Genomic DNA, 23,414 nt, shown 5'->3' with positions numbered 1-23,414 from the left:
CAGTTGCCAACCAAGAGGTCGACCGTTTGAATCCAATAGCTGCTTCTTGGAAACCATATGGGGCAGCTCCACTCTGTCCTATAGGGTCACCACGAGTTGTAATCAACTCAACAGCGATGGGTTGGGTGTACATATATATATACTACCTTCTTTTTCCCAGTTAGTATACTGGACATCATTAAAAAAAAAAAAAAACAGTGGCATAGTATTTCGACTAGGATATAAAGTGTATTTTACTTAAACATTACCCTTTTGTTATTAATTTGAATGATTCACAATTTTTGATAGAAACATGATGAAACAACAAAGAGCAAGCCACAAGTTTCACTATCTCCCTTCGTTTTTACATTAGCTAAGATGGAGAGAAGGAAAAATTTATACAAGGTTGTGTGGGCTAAATACAGGAAATGCTCGATAATGGACTTTTATGCAGCATGAAAAGTACTTACTCAAGGGCTCTCCTGCTTTCACTGTTCCAACAGGGCTGCCTTCAGGCACGTCTTCACAAACTGAGAAAGTATATTTGGACCTTTCAAATTCGGCAGGTGCCAGACTTGTCGGAAGAATGTGTATAGTGACGTCGGCATTAATGGCAGATGTGAGCCCGCCACCATCTCGAGCACAGACCATCAACAGAAGTGTAGTAGATTCCAAATGACTGAGAGTTGATGTTAAATAAATAATTCCTGTGTAGGAGAAAAAAAAGACTTAATAAACAGATAACATGCAATAAGTACTGACGAGCAATAGTAACTTTTGATACGTTAAGTCTACTTTCCAACCAAAGAAATTGGGCATATTTGCAAAATGATGGCCCAAATTCTCTCTAGTAAGCACTATTTTCTTAAAGACACATCTTGGAAGTATATCATATCAATTCACCAGGAAAACACAAAATCCCGTTGCCTTTCTGAGGTCTCACTACCATATTACCAGGATCCCTGGTGGTGCAAAGGTTAAGCACTTGGGTACTAACCAAAAAGTTTGGCAGTTCGAACTCATCAGCTGCTTCCTGGGAGAAAAGACATGATGATCTCCTCCAGTAAAGATCACAGCCTTAGTAACCCTATGGGGAAGTTCTACTCTGCCACACAGAGTCACTATGAGTCAGAATTAACTTGACCATACACAACAAAAACACCACCATATCACCAGCCCAGGATGATGGAATAACAGAGTATATCCCATAGTCCAGTGTATTCTAGGCCAACATGGGGTTATAGGGTGATTACAATCTGCCCAGTCACTTACAGGATGAAATATATTTTATCTTCAGAGGCATCTGACATTTGCCTTGAACTAGATTGTAGGACAGCTCTCTCTCAACCGACTCCACTCCATCATTGTAGCTTAGGGGATGTAATACCCATAGCCAAAGGTAAGAAAATGTCAATAAATATTAAAACCATGGGGATGAGAGTGGCAAGTTAGGCATATGTACATAGTGTGTGTGGGAGAAGGGGGTGTGTATGGTCATGTTAGGGAGAGATCCATAATTCTGAGAAAACTGATCACTTAATATTGTTAATGCATGACACAAATGGTTAAACACTGGACTACTAACTAAAAGTTGGCAGTTCAAACCTACCCAGAGGCACCTTAGAAGACAGGCTTGGTGGTCTGCTTCTGAAAGATCACTGCCTTGAAAACCCTATGGAGCACAGTTCTACTCTGCACACACTGGGCCGCCATGAGTTAGAATCAGCGGATATCAACTAACAACAACTATTTACTGTGCTAGCTTGAAAACATAAAAGTTCCCACATAATAAACTTAAAAAATAGTCATGTTAGTTTTATTTATTGGAAAAGAAAATACATCCACACTTATTAAATAAAGTTGCATACAAATAAACATAGCTCAACTTTATGGACTCTATTACAGTACACCCGGTCATAATTATTAGTTAAATGAGGGAATGCTACATCTTTTGCCAGTTTATAAGAAGTTGACAACACTGTCAAAATCATCAGTTTTTTAGGCATGAAAAGGTTAAGTAGCAACCACTCATTTTTATTTTAAGTCAAAATCTACCTCCTTGCAGCTTCAGTTCCTTGTTCCTATTTCTGTTATAAATTTAATGAAGTATGTTTTATTTCTCTTTGGCATCACAGATCTTTAACAACTAAAATAAAATATCTTGTCTGACCTACTCCAAGCATAACATGCCCATTTTCTTTAATAGTTTCCTATCTAACATGATTTCGATACATTTCATCACCAAGGTTCCTTCCTCCTAAACATGACCCAGGTGATCCTCTCAAGTCAGGCATCCAAAATAAATACACAGTTCCAGATACAATCTGACTATTACACAGCAGAGTATAGCACTCTTTATTAGAGTACTGTAAACCACTGAAGTAACCAACTATTATTATACCAGATTTTAGCAACCATATTGCAATTTGGCTGCTAACCAAAAGGTCGGCAGTTCAAATCCGCCAGGCACTCCTTGGAAACTCTACGGGGCAGTTCTACTCTGTCCTATAGGGTCACTATGAGTCGGAATTGACTCGATGGCACTGGGTTTGGTTTTTGGTTTTTATTGCAATTTGTGTTCATACTGATTTGGTGATCCACCAAAGCACAATATTTATCATACAAGTTCTAAATTAGAACTTTCCTATGTTTTTGGTGAAGTTTAAAAAAAAAGATTCTTGTTTTTATTATTAAAGTCTATCCTTGATAAAAAAAAAAAAAAAAAAAAAAAACTAAAACAAATACTGAAAAAAGGCCAAAAAGAAAATAAGTCCCTCTACCTTACCTTCCCCGACTCCCCAGGTATAAATTTTTCTTGAGTTGACTAAATTTCAATTTTAAAGAAACATCAAAAGGTTTCATTTTGCATCCTTGATGATTTTTGACAATGAAAAGTTAATGCTTACCACAACAAGAGCACAATCTGGTTTTCCTGTCTACAGACATACTCTTTCTGAACCATTTCTCATACGTGTGTCAGAATAAACTTCCTAAAATCCACATCTAAACATATCAATGTCTTCCCAAATTTTCAGGGTAACGTTCAAATGTGTTATCCTAGAATACCACGCTGTTGCTAAGTTGCCCTTGCTCTGTCTCTGTAGGCCTGTCTCACCACTATCCATATACCTTTTGATCTAGGCACACTGAACTATGTACGATGTTCAGGATACAGCTTGCTTATTTTTTTTAATTTACTTTTTCTTATTTTCTTCCTTTCTTTATTTTTTGGTGAAAATACACACAGCAAAAGATAGACCATTTAAACAATTTCTACATGTACAATTCAGTGACAAGTTGTGCAACCATTTTTGCTTTTTCCAAATTATTCCATCGCCATTAACATAAACTCACTGCCCTCGTTTGGACATGCTGCACCCTCTTCCCTGAACAACTTTGTCATCTTTCATTTAATGATATCTATTCATACTTTTTTTTTTTTTTTAATTCATACTTTGGAAACCCTGGTGGCATAGTGGTTAAGACCTTGGACAGCAGTTTGAATCCCCCAGGCACTCCTTGGAAACCCTATGGGGCACTTCTACTGTGTCCTGTAGGGTCACTATGAGGAATCTACTCAACAGCAGTGGGTTTGGTTTTTGGTATTCATACTTTAAGGAGCCCTGGTGGTGCAGTGGTTAAGTGTTCTGCTGCTAACTGAAAGGTGGCATTTCGATCCTACCAGTTCCTCCGAGGGAGAAAGATGTGGCAGTCTGCTTCAGTAAAGATTACAACCTTGGAAACCCTACAGGGCAGTTCTACTATGCCCTATAGACCTGCTATGAGTTGGAATCCACTTGATGGCAATGGGATTCATGCTTTAAAACACACCTCAAGTCTCACTTGGTGCAGGTAGCTTTCTCTTACCCTCCACTTTGTTTCAGATGTCATTCTTCTACGATCCCACGGCAGCCTATGTATATATGTTTATTACAAATTTAATGCATGTACTTTATTAGTTTTTAAAATCCTTCTTATCATTTATTCCTCCATTCACTCACTCAGGGTTTCGAAATAAACTCAAAAGCCAACGTTTTGAAAAAAATATTTACAAAGCATATGAGAAACAACAATTTACTATCCATAATAAATAAAAGTGTTCTGCAATCAAGATAAAAAATAACAAGTAAACCAAAAGTTACGTTAGCAGTGGGTAAGGGCAGATAATTCAGGTAAGAAAGAAAAAAATGATAAGTATGATGCTGAAAATCAAAATAATAAATGAAATGAAAAATTAAAACTATTACTTCCAATTTATACCTCTAAGCCTGCTAAAATTTTCATTCAAAAAAACTCCCAACAAAAAAATTTTTATTTAAAAACTCCCAACAAAAAATGGCCCTGGCCCAGCCGGCTTCACTGCAGAGTTCTACCAGACTTTCAGAGAAGAGGTAACACCACTACTTCTAAAGGTATTTCAGAGCATAGAAAAGGACAGAATACTCTCTAACTCATTCTATGAAGCCAGCATATCCCTGATACCAAAACCTGATAAAGACACCACAAAAAAGAAAATTACACACCTACATCTCTCATGAACTTAGATGCAGAAGTCCTCAACAAAATTCTAGCCAATAGAATTCAACAACATATCAAAAAAATAATTTACCACGACTATGTGGGATTTATACCAGTATGCAAGGATGGTTCAACACTAGAAAAACAATTAATGTAATCCACCATATAAATAAAACAAAAGACAAGAACCACATGATTTTATCAATTGATGAAGAAAAGGCATTTGACAAAGTCCAACACCCATTCATGATAAAAACTCTCAGCAAAAAGGGATAGAAGGAAAATTCCTCAACATAATAAATGGCATTTATGCAAAGCCAATACTCAATATCATCCTAAATGGAGAGAGACTGAAAGCATTCCCCTTGAGAACAGGAACCAGACAAGGATGCCCGTTATCACTACTCTTATTCAACATTGTGCTGGAGGTCCTAGCCAGAGCATTTAGGCTAAATAAAGAAATAAAGGGTATCCAGATTGGTAAGGAATAAGTAAGTGTCTCTATTTGCAGATGACATGATCTTATACACAGAAAACCCTAAAGAGTCCTCAAGAAAACTACTGAAACTAATAGAAGAGTTCAGCAGAGTATCAGAATACAAGATAAACATACAAAAATCAGTGGGATTCCTCTACACCAAAAAAAAAAGAACATCGAAAAGGAAATCATCAAATCAATACCATTTACAGTAGCCCCCAAAGAGATAAAATACTTAGAAATAAATCTTACCAGAGATGTAAAAGACTTATACAAAGAAAACTACAAAACACTTCTGCAAGAAAACAAAAGAGACCTATATAGTGGAAAAACATACCTTGCTCATAGATGAGGAGACTTAACATTGTAAAAATATCTATTCTACCAAAATCAATCTATAGATACAATGCAATTCCTATCCAAACTCCAACCACATTTTTGAATGAGATGGAGAAACTAATCACCAACTTCATATGGAAGGGAAAGAGGCCCCGGATAAGTAAAGCATTACTGAACAAGACGAACAAAGTGGGAGGCCTCACTCTACCTGATATTAGAACCTATTATCCCGCCACAGTGGTCAAAACAGCCTGATACTGGTACAACAACAGACACATAGACCAATGGAACAGAATTGAGAAACCAGACATAAATCCATCCACATATGAGCAGCTGATATTTGACAAAGGCCCAGTGTCAGTTAATTGGGGAAAAGACAGTCTTTTTAACAAATAGTGCTGGCATAGCAGGATATCCATCCTCAAAAAAATGAAACAAGACCCATACCTCACACCATGCACAAAAACTAACTCAAAATGGGTCAAAGGCCTAAACATGAAATCTAAAACGATAAAGATCATGGAAGAAAAAATAGGGACAACAATAGGAGCCCTAATACATGGCATAAACAGTACACAAGATATTACGAACAATGGAGAAGAGAAACTAGATAACTGGGAGCTCCTAAAAATCATACACCTATGCTCATCCAAAGACTTCACCAAAAGAGTTAAAAGACTACCTGCAGACTGGGAAAAAGTTTTTAGCTATGACATTTCTCATCAGTGCCTGATCTCTAAAATCTACATGATTCTGCTAAAATTCTAACACAAAAAGACAAACAACTCAATTAAAAAATGGGCAAAGGATATAAGCAGGCACTTCACTAAAGAAGACATTCAGGTAGCTAACACATACATGAGGAAATGCTGATGATCATTAGCCACTAGAAAAATGCAAATCAAAACTACAATGAGATTTCATTTCACTCCAACAAGACTGGCATTAATCCAAAAAACACTTAATAATTAATTTTGGAGAGGTTGTGGAGAGACTGGAAAACTTATACACTGCTGGTGGGAATGTAAAATGGTACAACCACTTGGGAAATCGATTTGGCATTTCCTTAAAAAAATAGAAATAGAACTACCATACGATCTAGCAATCCCACTCCTTGGAATATATCCTAGAGAAATAAAAGCCTTTACACGAACAGATATATGCATACCCATGTTCGCTACAGCACTCTTTACAATAGCAAAAACTTAGAAGCAACCAAGGTGCCCATCAATGGATGAATGGATGAATAAATTATAGTATATTCACACAATGGAATACTACACATTGGTGAAGAACAATGATGAATCCATGAAACATTTCATAACATGGAGAATCTGGAAGACATTTTGCTGAGTGAAATTAGTCAGTTGCAAAAGGTCAAATATTGTATAAAACCACTATTATAAAAAAAAATAATACTGGAGAAATAGTTTAAACAGAGAAGAAAATATTCTTTGACGGTAAAAAGGGGGGAGGGAGGGATGGAGGGGGTATTCGCTATTTAGATAGTAAAAAAAAAAGGTAAGTTTTATTTTAAGTGAAGGGAAAGGCAATACATGATACAGGAGAGGTCAACACAACTGGACTAAACCACAAGCAAAGAAGTTTCCTGAATAAACTGAATGCTTCAAAGGCCAGTGTAGCAGGGGCGGGGGTTTGAGGACCATGGTTTCAGGGGACATCTAAGTCAATTGGCATAATAAAATCTATTAAGAAAACATTCTGCATCCCACTTTGGAGAGTGCTATCTGAGGTCTTAAATGCTAGCAAGCAGCCATCTAAGATGCATCAATTGGTCTCAACCCACATGGAGCAAGGAAGAATGGAGAACACCAAAGACATAAGGTAATTATGAGCCTAAGAGACAGAAAGGACCACATAAACCATAGACTACATTAGCCTGAGACCAGAAGAACTAGATGGTGCCTTGCTATAACTGATGACTGCCCTGACAGGGAACACAACAGAGAACCCCTGAGGGTGCAGGAGAGCAGTGGGATGCAGACCCCAAACTCTCATAAAAAGACAAGACTTAATGGACAGACTGGGACTAGAAGGACCTCGGAGGCCATGGTCCCCAAACCTCCGGTTAGCCCAAGGCAGGAATCATTCCCAAAGCCAACTCTTCAGACAAGCATTGGACTGGAATATGGGATGGAAAATGATACTGGTGAAGAACGAGCTTCTTGGATCAAGTAGACACATGAGACTATATTGGCATCTCCTGTCTGGAGGAGAAATGAGAGGGCAGAAGAGGCCAGAAGGTACCCGAATGGACAGGAGGAGAGAGAGTGGAGGGAAGAACTGCGCTATCACATTAGATAGAGGGAGAGCAATTAGGACTGTATAGCAAGGTGTATGTAAATTTTTTTATGAGAGACTGGCCTGATTTGTAAACTTTCACTTAAAGCACAATAAAAATTAATTAAAAAAAAATATTTATTGTGTTTTTGGTGAATGTTCACATAGCAAATTAATTTTTTTTCCAAAAATTTTTATACAAAGCTAAAATTTTGAAGTGATAATGTTGTTGTTTTTAGGTTGCTGTCAAGTCGGTTCCCACTCAGAGCGACCCTTTGCACAACAGAACGAAACACTGCCTGGTCCTGCGCCATCCTTACAATCATTGTTATGCTTAAGCCCATTGTTGCAGCCACTGTGTCAATCCACCTCGTTGAGGGTCTTCCTCTTTTCTGCTGAACCTGTATTTTGCCAAGCACGATGTCCTTCTCCAGAGACTGATCCCTCCTGACATGTCCAAAGTATGTAAGATGCAGTCTCGCCATCCTTGCTTCTAAGGAGCACTCTGCTTGTACTTCTTCTAAGACATATTTTTTCGTTCTTCTGCCTTTCCATGGTATATTCAATATTCTTTGCCAACACCACAATTCAAAGGCATCAATTCTTCTTTGGTCTTCCTTATTCATTGTCCAGCTTTCATGCATATGATGCAACTGAAAATACCAAGGCTTGAATCAGGCGCACCTTAGTCTTCAAGGTGACATCTTTGCTCATCAGCACTTTAAAGATGTCCTTTGCAGCAGATTTACCCAATGCAATGCGTTTTCTAATTTTTTGACTGCTGCTTCCATGGCTGTTGATTGCAGATCCAAGTAAAATGAAATCCTTGACAAGTTCAATCTTTTCTCCGTTTATAATGATATTGCTCATTGGTCCAGTTGTGAGGATTTTTGCTTTCTTTATGTTGAGATGCAATCCATACTGAAGGCTGTGGTCTTTGATCTTCATTAGCATGTGCTTCAAGTCCTCTTCACTTTCAGCAAGCAAGGTTGTGTCATCTGCATAACACAGGTCATTAATGAGTCTTCCTCCAATCCTAATGCCCCCTTCTTCTTCATATAGTCCAGCTTCTTGGATTATTTGCTCAGCATACAGATTGAATAGGTATGGTGAAAGACTACAACCCTGACGCACACCTTTCCTAACTTTAAACCAATCAGTATCCCCTTGTTCTGTCTGAACAACTGCCTCTTGATCTATGTAAAGGTTTCTCATGAGCACAATTAAGTGTTCGGGAATTCCCATTCTTCACAATGTTATCCATAATTTGTTATGATCCACACAGTCAAATGCCTTTGCATAGTCAATAAAACACAGGTAAACATCCTTCTGGTATTCTCTGATTTCAGCCAGGATCCATCTGATATCAGCAATGGTATCCTCGGTTCCACGTTGTCTTCTGAAACAGCCTGAATTTCTGGCAGTTCCCTGTCGCTATACTGCTGTAGCCATTTTTGAATGATCTTCAGCAAAATTTTGCTTGTGTGTGATATCAATGATATTGTTCTATAATTTCCACATTCGGTTGGATCACCTTTCTTGGGAATGGGCATAAATATGGATCTCTTCCAGTCAGTTGGCCAGGAAGCTGTCTTCCATATTTCTTGGCATAGACAAGTGAGCACTTTCAGCGCTGCATCTGTTTGTTGAAACATCTCAATTGATATTCCATCAATTCCTGGAGCCTTGTTTTTCACCAATGCTTTCAGAGCAGCTTGGACTTCTTCCTTCAGTGCCATTGGTTCCTGATCATATGCTACCTCTTGAAATGGGTGAACATCGACTAATTCTTTTTGGTATAATGACTCTGTGTATTCCTTCCATCTTCTTTTGATGCTTCCTGTGTCTTTTTTAATATTTTCCCCATAGAATCCTTCACTATTGCAACTGGAGGCTTGAATTTTTTCTTCAGTTCTTTCAGCTTGAAAAACACTCAGTGTGTTCTTCCCTTTTGGTTTTCCATTTCCAGCTCTTTGCACATGTCATTATAATACTTTACTTTGTCTTCTCGAGCAACCTTTTGAAATCTTCTGTTCAGTTCTTCTTACTTCATCAATTCTTCCTTTTGCTTTAGCTGCTCGACGCTCAAGAGCAAGTTTCAGAGTCTCCTCTGACATCCATCTTGGTCTTTTCTTTCTTTCCTGTCTTTTCAATGACCTCTTGCTTTCTTCATGTATGATGTCCCTGATGTCATTCCACAACTCATCTCGTATTCGGTCACCAGTGTTCAATGAGTCAAATCTATTCTTCAGATGGTCTCTAAATCCAGGTAGGATATACTCAAGGTCATATTTTAGCTCTTGTGGACTTGCTCTGATTTTCTTCAGTTTCAGCTTGAACTTGCATAGGAGCACTTAGTAGTCTGTTCCATAGTCGGCCCCTGGCCTTTTTCTGACTGATGATATTGAGCTTTTCCATCATCTCTTTCCACAGATGCAGTCAATTTGATTTCTGTGCCTTCCATCTGGCAAGGTCCATGTGTATAGTCACCATTTACGTTGATGAAAGAAGGTATTTGCAATGAAGAAGCCGTTGGTCTTAGAAAATTCTATTATTCAATCTCTGGCATTGTCTCTATCACCAAGGCCATATTTTCCAACTACTGATCCTTCTTCTTTGTTTCCAACTTTTGCATTCCAATCACCAGTAATTATCAATGCATCATGATTGCATGTTTGATAAATTTCAGACTGCAGCAGCTCATAAAAATCTTCTATTTCTTCATCTTTGGCCTTAGTGGTTGGTGCGTATATTTGAATAATAGTCGTTTTAACTGGTCTTCTTTGTAGGCGTATGGATATTATCCTATCACTGACAGCGTTGTACTTCAGGACACGTCTTGAAATGTTCTTTTCGACAATGAATGCAACACTATTCCTCTTCAAGTTGGTCATTCCCAACATAGTAGACTATATGACTGTCTGATTCAAAATGGCCAACACCATTCCATTTCAGTTCACTAATGCCTAGGATATCAATGTTTATGTGTTCCATTTCATTTTTGACAATTTCTAATTTTCCTAGATTAATACTTCGTACATTCCAGGTTCTGATTATTAATGGATGTTTGCAGCTGTTTCTTCTCATTTTGAGTCATGCCACATCAGCAAATAAAGGTGCTGAAAGCTTTACTCCATCCACGTCATTAAGGTCGACTCTACTTTGAGGAGGCAGCACTTCCCCAGTCATCTTTTGAGTGCCTTTCAACCTGGGGCTCATCTTCCAGCACTATATCAGACAATGTTCCGCTGCTATTCATAAAGTTTTCACTGGCTAATGCTTTTCAGAAGTAGACTGCCGGGTCCTTCTTCCTAGTCTGTCTTACTCTGGAAGCTCAGCTGAAACCTGTCCTCCATGGGTGACCCTGCTGGTATTTGAACACCAGTGGCATAGCTTCCAGCATCACAGCAACATGCAAGCCCCTACAGTATGACAAACTGACAGACACGTGGGGGGAAGTGATAATACCTAGTATTAATAAAAATTTGGTATTCATGTACAGTGTCCAAAGGACACTTAGGCAACATTTATCCATCTGTAAATTGTTCACATTCAATGACCTACAAATGTACTGTGCTCACATAAGCACATAGTAATACATGGTCAGAAGTTCTTTGCAACATTGCACGTGGTCTTCATATCCATCAGAAATGTTCAGTCAATTGTGGTACATTAATACAGCAGAATTACTATGCAGCATCCAAAAAACAATAAACAAAATACCCATGTATTGATCTAGAAAGATTTTATATGCTACATTTCACATGAAAAACAAGTTGCAAAAGTGAATCCAGGAGGGCGGGGGCCAAGATGGCGGACTAGGTAGACACTACCTCGGATCCCTCTTGCAACAAAGACTCGGAAAAACAAGTGAATCGATCACATACATAACAATCTACAAACCCTGAACAACAAACACAGATTTAGAGATGGAGAACGAACAAATACGGGGAAGCAGCGACTGTTTTCGGAGCCTGGAGCCAGCGTCCCAGTCAGGCGGCTTCATTAACATTGGAATTTCCTGAGCCAGAGAGGAGAACGCCTCCAGCTCCATGGAGGCTTTGCTTTTCCCATTTTTTTTTTTGTTTTGGTCTTTTCCTAACCCATTCTTCCGGCCTGAGAGAAGGAACCACAAAAAACCCAGGGACCAAAAATCCATCCCTAACTGGACTAAAAACACAGAAACAGCTACAGCCAAGCATATATGATCCAAATCTTGGACTTCCATCCTTACAGGGAACAAGGTGGCAGTTATAATCCAAAGGCAGTTCTGATAGGGATCTGACTGCATTTTTTTTTTTTACCGGATTTTCTGGAAAAACAAGCTTCCCAGGTCTGATATCTCTGCTTATTCAACAGAGCCCTAACTGACCCACAACAGGGAACTGAGGGCTGAAGATCCCCCCAGACCACCTAGCCTCTTGCCTTAGGGGTCTAAGGAGGGTGACACCTACCAATCAGTAGAGGTACTTGCATTGGGGGCCTAAGGTACAGCTGCAGTGCCCTCCCACCAAGGTGCTACAGGAATAGAGACACAACTACCTCACTGACACTTGGGGGAAGCCTGTCAGCATCCTGCCCCCCCTGGAGGGTGAAACCCAGCTGCTAATAGAATCTGGTGCACACAACTATCACCACTACTTCTTGAGGTGGATAGGTGTTAGGGTGCAGCACACTCATGATGACCCAAAATCAGATTCTACTCAAGAATAGTGAATAGACTCAGGCATATATATCTGGTAACAGCCCAAACCAGCTGGTAATAGGGCATAAGTAAGTCAAGAGCTACAACAAACAAGACAGCACAATCTAGTAGCCCATCCACATATACTGAAAGAAAACAAAACAAGATAAGACTCAGTGAGCAATTATAGAATAAACCACTACTATTTTTTATATCTTAGTGATGGCTCGGAGACAGCAGTCGATATCAAACCACATAAAGAAGCAGACCATGACAGCTTCTACAACCCCCCAAACAAAAGAATCAAAATCTTTCCCAGATGAAGATACAATCCTGGAATTATCAGATACAGAATATAAAAAACTAATTTACAGAATGCTTCAAGACATCAGGGATGACCTCAGAAACGAAATAAGGCAAACTGCAGAAAAAGCCAAGAAACACACTGATAAAACAGTTGAAGAACTCAAGAACATAGTGGAAAAATTAATAAGTTGCAAGAATCCATAGAGAGACAGCATGAAGAAATCCAAAAGATTAACAATAAAATTACAGAATTAGACAACGCAATAGAAAGTCAGAGGAGCAGACTCGAGCAATTAGAATGCAGACTGGGACATCTGGAGGACCAGGGAATTAACACCAACATAGCTGAAAAAAAATCAGATAAAAGAATTAAAAAAAATGAAGAAACACTAAGAATCATGTGGGACTCTATCAAGAAAGATAACTTGAGTGTGATTGGAGTCCCAGAACAGGGAGGGAGGACAGAAAACACAGAGAGAATAGTTGAAGATCTGCTGACAGAAAACTTCCCTGACATCATGAAAGACGAAAGGATATCTATCCAAGATGCTCATCGAACCCCATTTAAAATTGATCCAAAAAGAAAAACACCAAGACATATTATCATCAAACTTGCCAAAACCAAAGATAAAGAGAAAATTTTAAAAGCAGCCAGGGAGAAAAGAAAGGTCTCCTTCAAGGGAGAATCAATAAGAATAAGTTCAGACTACTCAGCAGAAACCATGCAGGCAAGAAGGCAATGGGATGACATACACAGAGCACTGAAGGAGAAAAACTGCCAGCCAAGGATCATATATCCAGCAAAACTCTCTCTGAAATATGAAGGCGAAATTAAGATATTTACAGATAAACACAAGCTTAGAGAATTTGCAAAAACCAAACCAAAGCTACACGAAATACTAAAGGAAATTGTTTGGTCAGAAAACCAATAATATCAGATACCAGCACAACACAAGGTCACAAAACAGAACATCCTGATATCAACTCAAATAGGGAAATCACAAAAACAAATTAAGATTAATTAACAAAAAAAAATGCTCATAACAGGGAATCATTGAAGTCAATATGTAAAAGATCACAATAATCAAAAAGAGGGACTAAATACAGGTGGCATAGAATTGCCATATGGAGAGTGACACAAGGCGATACAGGACAATACAAGTCAGGTTTTTACTTAGAAAAATAGGGGTAAATATTAAGGTAACTACAAAGTTGTATAACTACTCCATAACTCAAGATAAAAGCCAAGAAAAACGTAAAGACTCAACAAACATAAAGTCAAACACTATGAAAATGAGGATCTCACAATTTACTAAGAAAAACGTCTCAGCACAAAAAAGTAAGTGGAAAAATGAAATTGTCAACAACACACATAAAAAGGCATCAAACTGACAACACTAAACACTTATCTATAATTATACTGAATGTAAATGGACTAAATGCACCAATAAAGAGACAGAGAGTCTCGGACTGGATAAAGAAACACGATCTGTCTATATGCTGCCTACAAGAGACACACCTTAGACTTAGAGACACAAACAAACTAAAACTCAAAGGATGGAAAAAAATATATCAAGCAAACGATAAGCAAAAAAGAAGAGGAGTAGCAATATTAATTTCTGACAAGATAGACTTTAGACTTAAATCCACCACAAAGGATAAAGAAGGACACTACATAATGATTAAAGGGACAATTGATCAGGAAGACATAACCATATTAAATATTTATGCACCCAATGACAGGGCTGCAAGATACATAAATCAAATTTTAACAGAAATGAAAAGTGAGATAGACACTTCCACAAGTATAGTAGGAGACTTCAACACACCACTTTCGGAGAAGGACAGGACATCCAGTAAGAAGCTCAATAGAGACACGGAAGACCTAATTACAACAATCAACCAACTTGACCTCATTAACTTATACAGAACTCTCCACCCAACTGCTGCAAAGTATACTTTTTTTTCGAGCGCACATGGAACATTCTCTAGAATAGACCACATATTAGGTCATAAAACAAACCTTTGCAGAATCCAAAACATCGAGATTTTACAAAGCATCTTCTCAGACCACAAGGCAATAAAGCTAGAAATCAATAACAGAAAAACTAGGGAAAAGAAATCAAATACTTGGAAACTGAACAATACCCTCCTGAAAAAAGACTGGGTTATAGAAGACATCAAGGAGGGAATAAGGAAATTCATAGCATGCAACGAGAATGAAAATACTTCCTATCAAAACCTCTGGGACACAGCAAAGGCAGTACTCAGAGGTCAGTTTATATCGATAAATGCACACATACAAAAAGAAGAGCCCAAATCAGAGAACTGTCCCTACAACTTAAACAAACAGAAAGTGAGCAACAAAAGAATCCATCAGGCACCAGAAGAAAACAAATCATAAAAATTAGAGCTGAGCTAAATGAATTAGAGAACAGAAAAACAATTGAAAGAATTAACAAAGCCAAAAGCTGGTTCTTTGAAAAAATTAACAAAATTGATAAACCATTGGCTAGACTGACTAAAGAAATACAGGAAAGGAAACAAATAACCCGAATAAGAAATGAGATGGGCCATATCACAACAGACCCAACTGAAATTAAAAGAATCATATCAGATTATTACGAAAAATTGTACTCTAACAAATTTGCAAACCTAGAAGAAATGGATGAATTCCTGGAAAAACACTACCTACCTAAACTAACACATTCAGAAGTAGAACAACTAAATAGACCCATAACAAAAAAAGAGATTGAAACGGTAATCAAAAAACTCCCAACAAAAAAAAGCCCTGGCCCGGACGGCTTCACTGCAGAGTTCTACCAAACTTTCAGAGAAGAGTTAACACCATTACTACTAAAGGTACTTCAAAGCATAGAAAATGACGGAATACTACCCAACTCATTCTATGAAGCCACCATCTCCCTGATACCAAAACCATGTAAAGACATTACAAAAAAGAAAATTACAGACCTATATCCCTCATGAACATAGATGCAACAATCCTCAACAAAATTCTAGCCAATAGAATCCAACAACACATCAAAAAAATAATTCACCATGATCAAGTGGGATTTATACCAGGTATGCAAGGCTGGTTTAATATTAGAAAAACCATTAATGTAATCCACCATATAAATAAAACAAAAGACAAAAACCACATGATCTTATCAATTCATGCGGAAAAGGCATTTGACAAAGTCCAACACCCATTTATGATAAAAACTCTCACCAAAATAGGAATTGAAGGCAAATTCCTCAACATAATAAAGGGCATCTATGCAAAGCCAACAGCCAGCATCACTCTAAATGGAGAGAAGCTGAAAGCATTTCCCTTAAGAACAGGAACCAGACAAGGATGCCCTTTATCACCGCTCTTATTCAACATTGTGCTAGAAGTCCTAGCCAGAGCAATTAGGCTAGGCAAAGAAATAAAGGGCATCCGGATTGGCAAAGAGGAAGTAAAATTATCTCTATTTGCAGATGACATGATCTTATACACAGAAAACCCCAACGAATCCACCAGAAAACTACTGAAACTAATAGAAGAGTTTGGCAGAGTCTCAGGTTATAAGATAAACATACAAAAATCATTTGGATTCCTCTACATCAACAAAAAGAACATCGAAGAGGAAATCACCAAATCAATACCATTCACAGTAGCCCACAAGAAGATAAAATACTTAGGAATAAATCTTACCAAGGATGTAAAAGACCTATACAAAGAAAACTACAAAGCTCTACTACAAGAAATTCAAAAGGACATACTTAAGTGGAAAAACATACCTTGCTCATGGATAGGAAGACTTAACATAGTAAAAATGTCTATCCTACCAAAAGCCATCTATACATACAATGCACTTTCGATCCAAATTCCAATGTCATTTTTTAAGGTGATAGAGAAACAAATCACCAACTTCATACGGAAGGGAAAGAAGCCTCGGATAAGCAAAGCATTACTGAAAAAGAAGAAAGTGGGAGGCCTCACTCTACCTGATTTCAGAACCTATTATACAGCCACAGTAGTCAAAACAGCCTGGTATTCGTACAACAACAGGCACATAGACCAGTGGAACAGAATTGAGAACCCAGATATAAATCCATCCACATACGAGCAGCTGATATTTGACAAAGGCTCAGAGTCAGTTAATTGGGGAAAAGATAGTCTTTTTAACAAATGGTGCTGGCATAAGTGGATATCCATTTGCAAAAAAATGAAACAGGACCCATACCTCACACCATGCACAAAAACTAAATCCAAGTGGATCAAAGACCTAAACGATAAAGATCATGGAAGAAAAAATAAGGTCAACCTTAGGAGCCCTAATACAAGGCATAAACAGAATACAAAACAGTACCAAAAATGACGAACAGAAACCAGATAACTGGGAGCTCCTAAAAATCAAACACCTATGCTCATCTAAAGACTTCACCAAAAGAGTAAAAAGACCACCTACAGACTGGGAAAGAATTTTCAGCTATGACATCTCCGACCAGCACCTAATCTCTAAAATCTACATGATTCTGTCAAAACTCAACCACAAAAAGACAAACAACCCAATCAAGAAGTGGGCAAAGGATATGAACATGCACTTCACTAAAGAAGATATTCAGGCAGCTAACAGATACATGAGAAAATGCTCTCGATCATTAGCCATTAGACAAATGCAGATTAAAACTACGAAGAGATTCCATCTCACTCCAACAAGGCTGGCATTAATCCAAAAAACACAAAATAATAAATGTTGGAGAGGCTGCAGAGAGATTGGAACTCTTATACACTGCTGGTGGGAATGTAAAATGGTACAACCACTTTGGAAATCTATCTGGCGTTATCTTAAACAGTTAGAAATAGAACTACCAACAACCCAGAAATCCCACTGCTCGGAATATACCCTAGATAAATAAGAGCCTTCACACAAACAGATATATGCACACCCATGTTTATTGCAGCTCTGTTTACAATAGCAAAAAGCTGGAAGCAACCAAGGTGTCCATCAACGGATGAAGGGATAGATAAATTGTGGTATATTCACACAATGGAATACTATGCATCGATAAAGAACAGTGACGAATCTGTGAAACATTTCATAACATGGAGGAACCTCGAAGGCATTATGCTGAGTGAAATGAGTCAGAAGCAAAAGGACAAATATTGTATAAGACTACTGTTACAAGATCTTGAGAAATAGTATAAACTGAGAAGAACACATACTTTTGTGGTTACGAGGGGGGAGGGAGGGAGGGTGGGAGAGGGTTTTTTACTGATTAATTAGTAGATAAGAACTGCTTTAGGTGAAGGGAAGGACAATACTCAATACATGGAAGGTCAGCTCAACTGGACTGGACCAAAAGCAAAGAAGTTTCCGGGATAAACTGAATGCTTCAAACGTCAGCGGAGCAAGGGCGGGGGTTTGGGGACCATGGTTTAAGGGGACTTCTAAGTCAATTGGCAAAATAAATTCTATTATGAATACATTCTGCATCCCACTTTGAAATGTGGTGTCTGGGGTCTTAAATGCTAACAAGCGGCCATCTAAGATGCATCAATTGGTCTCAACCCACCTGGATCAAAGGAGAATGAAGAACACCAAGGTCACACGACAACTAAGAACCCAAGAGACAGAAAGGGCCACATGAACCAGAGACCTACATCATCCTGAGACCAGAAGAACTAGTTGGTGCCCGGCCACAATCGACGACTTCCCTGACAGGGAGCACAATACAGAACCCCTGAGGGAGCAGGAGATCAGTGGGATGCAGACCCCAAATTCGCATAAAAAGACCATACTTAATGGTCTGACTGAGACTAGAGGGATCCCGCAGTCATGGTCCCCAAACCTTCTGTTGGCACAGGACAGGAACCATTCCCAAAGACAACTCATCAGACATGAAAGGGACTGGACAGTGGGTAGGTGAGAGATGCTGATGAAGAGTGAGCTAATTATATCAAGTGGTCACTTGAGACTGTGTTGGCATCTCCTGTCTGGAGGGGGGATGGGAGGATAGAGAGAGTTGGAAGCTGGCAAAATTGTCACAAAAGGAGAGACTGGAAGGGCTGACTCATTAGGGGGAGAGCAAGTGGGAGTACAGAGTAAGGTGTATATAAACTTATATGTGACAGTCTGACTTGATTTGTAAACGTTCACTTGAAGCTCAATAAAAGTTAATAAAAAAAAAAAAGTGAATCCATAGGATCAAATCATTGTGTTAAATTTAATACAACATAAACATTTTAATAATTTTATATCTCTATTTATATGAATCAAATCTCTATTGATTTGCAGCAAATCTGCTGCAAAACACCTGTTTAAAGTGTTAAAGAGCAAGCATGTCACTTCGAGGACTAACTAAGGTACACCTGACCCAAAACAATGGTATTTTCAGTCACCTCATATGCATGCCGTGTGAGGTTAGGCTCTCCAGAGAAGCAAAACCAGTGAATTCTGTCAGGCTAGAGGCTTCTCCTGACTCACATAGCTCCAGGGGTTGACAAATTCAAGATGGGTAGGTAATACAGCAGGCCGCTGGCTCAAATCCCAAGAACCAGAGGTTAGATGATGATGAATCAGATGCAGGATCCTGAGCCAGTGAGTTTTGCCAGACATACGAATATATTGGAAGCAGGCCACACCCCCATGGAAACTCCCCTTACAACTGATTGGATGCTCATGGCAGATCTCATCACAGAAGTGGTTACATTATGGAAGAACAATCAGTCCAATGTCTGCCAAACCACTGAGAATCATGACCCAGCTAAGCTGACACATAACCTTAGCCATCACACATGCAAAAGCTGGACAATGAACAAACAAGACCAAAGAAGAACTGATGCATTTGAATTATGGTGTTAGCAAGATGAACAAATCTGTCTTGGAAGAAGTACAGTGAGAACGCTCCTTAGAAGTGAGGAAGGTGAGACTTCAACTCATGTAGTTCGGACATGTTATTAGGAGGACCAGCCCCTGAAGAAGACTATCATGCTTGGTAAAGTAGAGGATCACTGAAAAAGAGGAAGACCTTCAATGACACGGATTGATGCAATGGCTGCAACAATGGGCTCAAGCACAGCAACAATTGTGAGGATGGTGCAGGGCCAGGAGGTGCTTCATTCTGTTACACATGGGGTCACTATGAGTTGGAACCAACTCAATGGCACCGAAAGGCAATGTTTATGTGAAATAAAAATTCATGAAATATTGATAAGCGTGCATATCAGATCATAGAACAATATGTAAAGTATAATGGCAAACACAAATACGTATACTATGTATGTACAGACAAAGAGATAAATACACACACTAAGGAATATGGAAGCTATGAACAAGTTATAAACAGGTCATCTCTGTGGGTTGAGATTATAGAAGGACTTAATCCCTACTTCTTACATTCTTATAGTATTTTAAATATTACAAAAGGAGCATATATAACCTTTGTATTTAGAAAAAAAATACACATACATATGTATATATATTTATCTTATTACAAAACATAACAAAAATACTCAGAAAAAGAAGATACATTTGTTACCAAAAAAAGTAAACCACTTTTCATTAGAGCTATTTAGAAAGCTTGCATACTAGAGGGAAACCCTGGTGGTGTAGTGGTTAAGTGCTACAGCTGTGAACCAAAGGATCAGCAGTTCAAATCTGCCAGGCGCTCCTTGGAAACTCTATGGGGCAGTTCTACTCTGTCCTATAGGGTCGCTGTGAGTCGGAATCGACTCAACGGCACTTGGGTTTGGTTTTTTGGTTCGGCATACTACAGTAAAAATTTTAAAATTACTTCACACTTCTCTAAAAATAGGATTCTTATTAGGTGAAAAGCTTCAAGGGTGAATATCATCGGAAATTTCAGAACCAGCAAGTGAAGATATTTAGGAGAGTTGTATTCAATTAATTGAATCCCTGAAGCTGAGATAAATATGCTCCATAGAAATCATCTATATAAACCTGTTTTGAACATGCTTTCATCCTAGATATGAACAAAAATAATGTCTCACTCAAATTACTAACGAAATGTGCTATGGTAACACAGGTAAATTGTGACACCTAATAAAATAAACAGCTGTTCCATACTCACTCTGTTGTTTAAAAGCATTGTCTCTGGTGAAAGTCATCTAGTAAGGCAGGGAGCAAAGGCCCTGAGATGAGAGGATGCCTGTTTGAGGAATAGCAAAGAGACTGCTGCGCTTAGAGGAGAAGCAAGCAAAGGAGAAATAGACTACACTACCAGGGAGGTAATAGGGGGTTGAGTGTGGAACCTAGAGACTTAGTAAGACAGGGAACAGAGGGACCCCCAAGTTTGTAAAAACAAAGTAACAAGAAATGGGCCAGGGCACAGAAACAAAGCCATTCCCCAGAACAATGGGGCAGCGTATCTAAAAATAGCCTGCAAACTTCTTTAAAGTTGCCTTTCAGAAGCAGCTGGAGAAAACCAGCACCAGGGACATGCGCAGAACATTCACCTGTGACCGCTGTGTGACCTTCCACCAGGGGCAGTGAGGGGTTGCAGCCGAAGCCGGGGAATCAAACCCCGGGAAGTGACAGACTGCGCAGGCGCAACGCCCCATGATAAGTCCTGTTACGAATCCCAGAGGCCTCTTGGAAAGGTGCTGTGCACGCACCTTAGTTAACATATCCCTGCCTCTGTCTATGAATAAACATAAATCTTTTCCTGCCCAAGAACTTTTAAAAACCCAGGCCCATCTTTTGTTCTGTGAGACGGGGATATGCGTTGCTCCAGGCCCTCCTTGTCTACACTTGCAAGCCTCTTCAATAAAGCTTTGCTTGTGTGGAAAACTCTACGTGCCTTACCTGCTCATTCTTGACCAGTGAGAAGCAAGAAGCTTATTCTGGTAACACTAGTATTTAATTACCCCCCCTCGAAATGCATAAACCAGCATTTTAAATGGAGATAGTCTAGTAATAAGGTTTGAGGCCCCAATGATTTCAAAATGGGGAACAAGAAGCAACACATAACTCATATGATATTTTCATTATTTTATCTTGAAACCACAGATATTCCATGCAAGAAAAGTGTTTATTTTAACACAATTTCACTGGTAAATGCCCATCTTATTTGTTCTACTGGAGGTTCTCAATAAATTTTAAGGAAAGGGAAAAGTAAGAGAAAGGGAGACCAAATATATCTTGTTGTTGTTGTTGTAAATCAGTTACACTCATACTGACCCTGTGTACAACAGAACAAAACACTGCCCAATCCTGTGCCATTCTCACAATCATTATGCTTGACCTCTTTTTGCAGCCACTGGGCCAATTCATCTCATTGAGGGGCTTCCTCTTTTTTGATGACCCTCTCCTTTACCAAGCATGATTTCCTTCTCCGGGGACTGGTCCCTCCTGATAACATGTCCAAAGTACGTGAGATGAAATCTTGCTTTCCTCACTTCTAAGGAGCATTCTGGCTGTACTTCTTCCAAGACAGATTTGTTAGTTCTTCTGGCAGTCCGTGGTATATTCAATATTCTTCACCAACATCGTAATTCAAAGTCATCAATTCTTCTTCTGTCTTCCTTATTCATTGACAAGCTTGGGGTCAGGCTTGCCTTAGTCCTCAAAGTGACATCTTTGCTTTTTAACACTTTGAAGAGGTCTTTTGAAGCAGATTTGCCCAAAGCAAAGACTGCTGCTTCCATGGGCATTGACTGTGGATCCAAGTAAAATGAAATCTTTGATGACTTCGGTCTTTTCCCCATTTATCATGATGTTGCTTATTGGTCCAGTTGTGAAGATTTTTGTTTTCATTATGCTGAGGTGCAATCCATACTGATAGCTGTAGTCTTTGATCTTCATCAGTAAGTGTTTCAAGTCCTCTTCATTTTCAGCCAGCAAGGTGTGTCATCTGAATATCACACGTTAATACGAATTATTAACAACTGCATGCTAGTAAGTTGGGGCTACTGGGATGGGGAAGTTTGTGCCACTAATCACCAGAAGGGTTGTGGGGAGGGGAAATGTGCTGCTCTGGTCACTGGGCAAATGTGCCTGGGCTCTTTCCATTGGCTGCTATGCTACCAGGAAGCAGGGCCTTAGTACACTCTGGGTATGTCTCCTCAGTTACTCTGTGTCCTGATGGAAACCCTGTGAAGTTGCCTTCTACACGCCTCACCCGGGATTGCTGCTATCCTTATCTCAAGAGGACCCTGCTGTGCCAGGCTAGCTGGCAGGGCCCCTCCACTCCTCTCTTATCCTTCCCTGTTTTCAGTTAGTTTCTTCTTCCAATTGGTGTTTGATCTAGTTCTCTATCCTTTCATTTGATGCTCAGGGTTCCAAGAGTTTCAACTGTATAGGCTTCACTTGGTTTCTTGGGTCTTGGCTGCAGAGGGACAGCATGGTATGTCTGACTAAGCTGCCATTTCAGGCATAAGTCTGTTACAGATTGTTAATAAGTCTTTCTCCAGTCCTAATGTTGTGTCCTTCTTTATGTAGTCCAGCTTCTTGGGTTATCTGCTCAGCATACAGATTGAATAAGTATGGTAAAAGGATACGACACTCTCGCACAGCTTTCCTGACCTTAACCATGCAGTGTTCCCTTGTTCTGTTCAAATGACTGCCTCTTGATCTATGTACAGGTTCTGCATGAGCACAATCAAGTGTTCTGGAATTCCCATTCTTTGCAATGTTATCCATAATTTATTATGATCCACACAGTCGAATGCTTTTGCATAGTCGATAAAGCATAGGTAAACATCTTCCTGGTATTCTCTGTTTTCAGCCAAGATCTATCTGACATTAGCAATGCTTTCCCTCTTTCATGTCCTCTTCTGAATCTGGCTTGAATTTCTGG

At 39.0% G+C, this 23,414-nt stretch overlaps 1 protein-coding gene across 2 annotated transcripts in view; it reads right to left on the bottom strand.

The window, feature by feature from the left end:
- DCHS2 (dachsous cadherin-related 2) overlaps nt 1-23,414 on the bottom strand; it is a 384,441-nt gene that overhangs the window by 106,776 nt on the left and 254,251 nt on the right. For both annotated transcript variants that reach the window (XM_049905372.1, XM_049905373.1), the window contains exon 4: nt 450-686. In XM_049905372.1, the coding sequence (XP_049761329.1) occupies nt 450-686 (237 nt within the window). The remainder of the gene's footprint in view (nt 1-449; nt 687-23,414) is intronic.

The sequence above is a fragment of the Elephas maximus genome, chromosome 13 (assembly GCF_024166365.1).
Source record: "Elephas maximus indicus isolate mEleMax1 chromosome 13, mEleMax1 primary haplotype, whole genome shotgun sequence".
Lineage (NCBI taxonomy): Eukaryota > Metazoa > Chordata > Mammalia > Proboscidea > Elephantidae > Elephas > Elephas maximus.
This window is presented reverse-complemented; position numbering and strand designations above follow the sequence as displayed.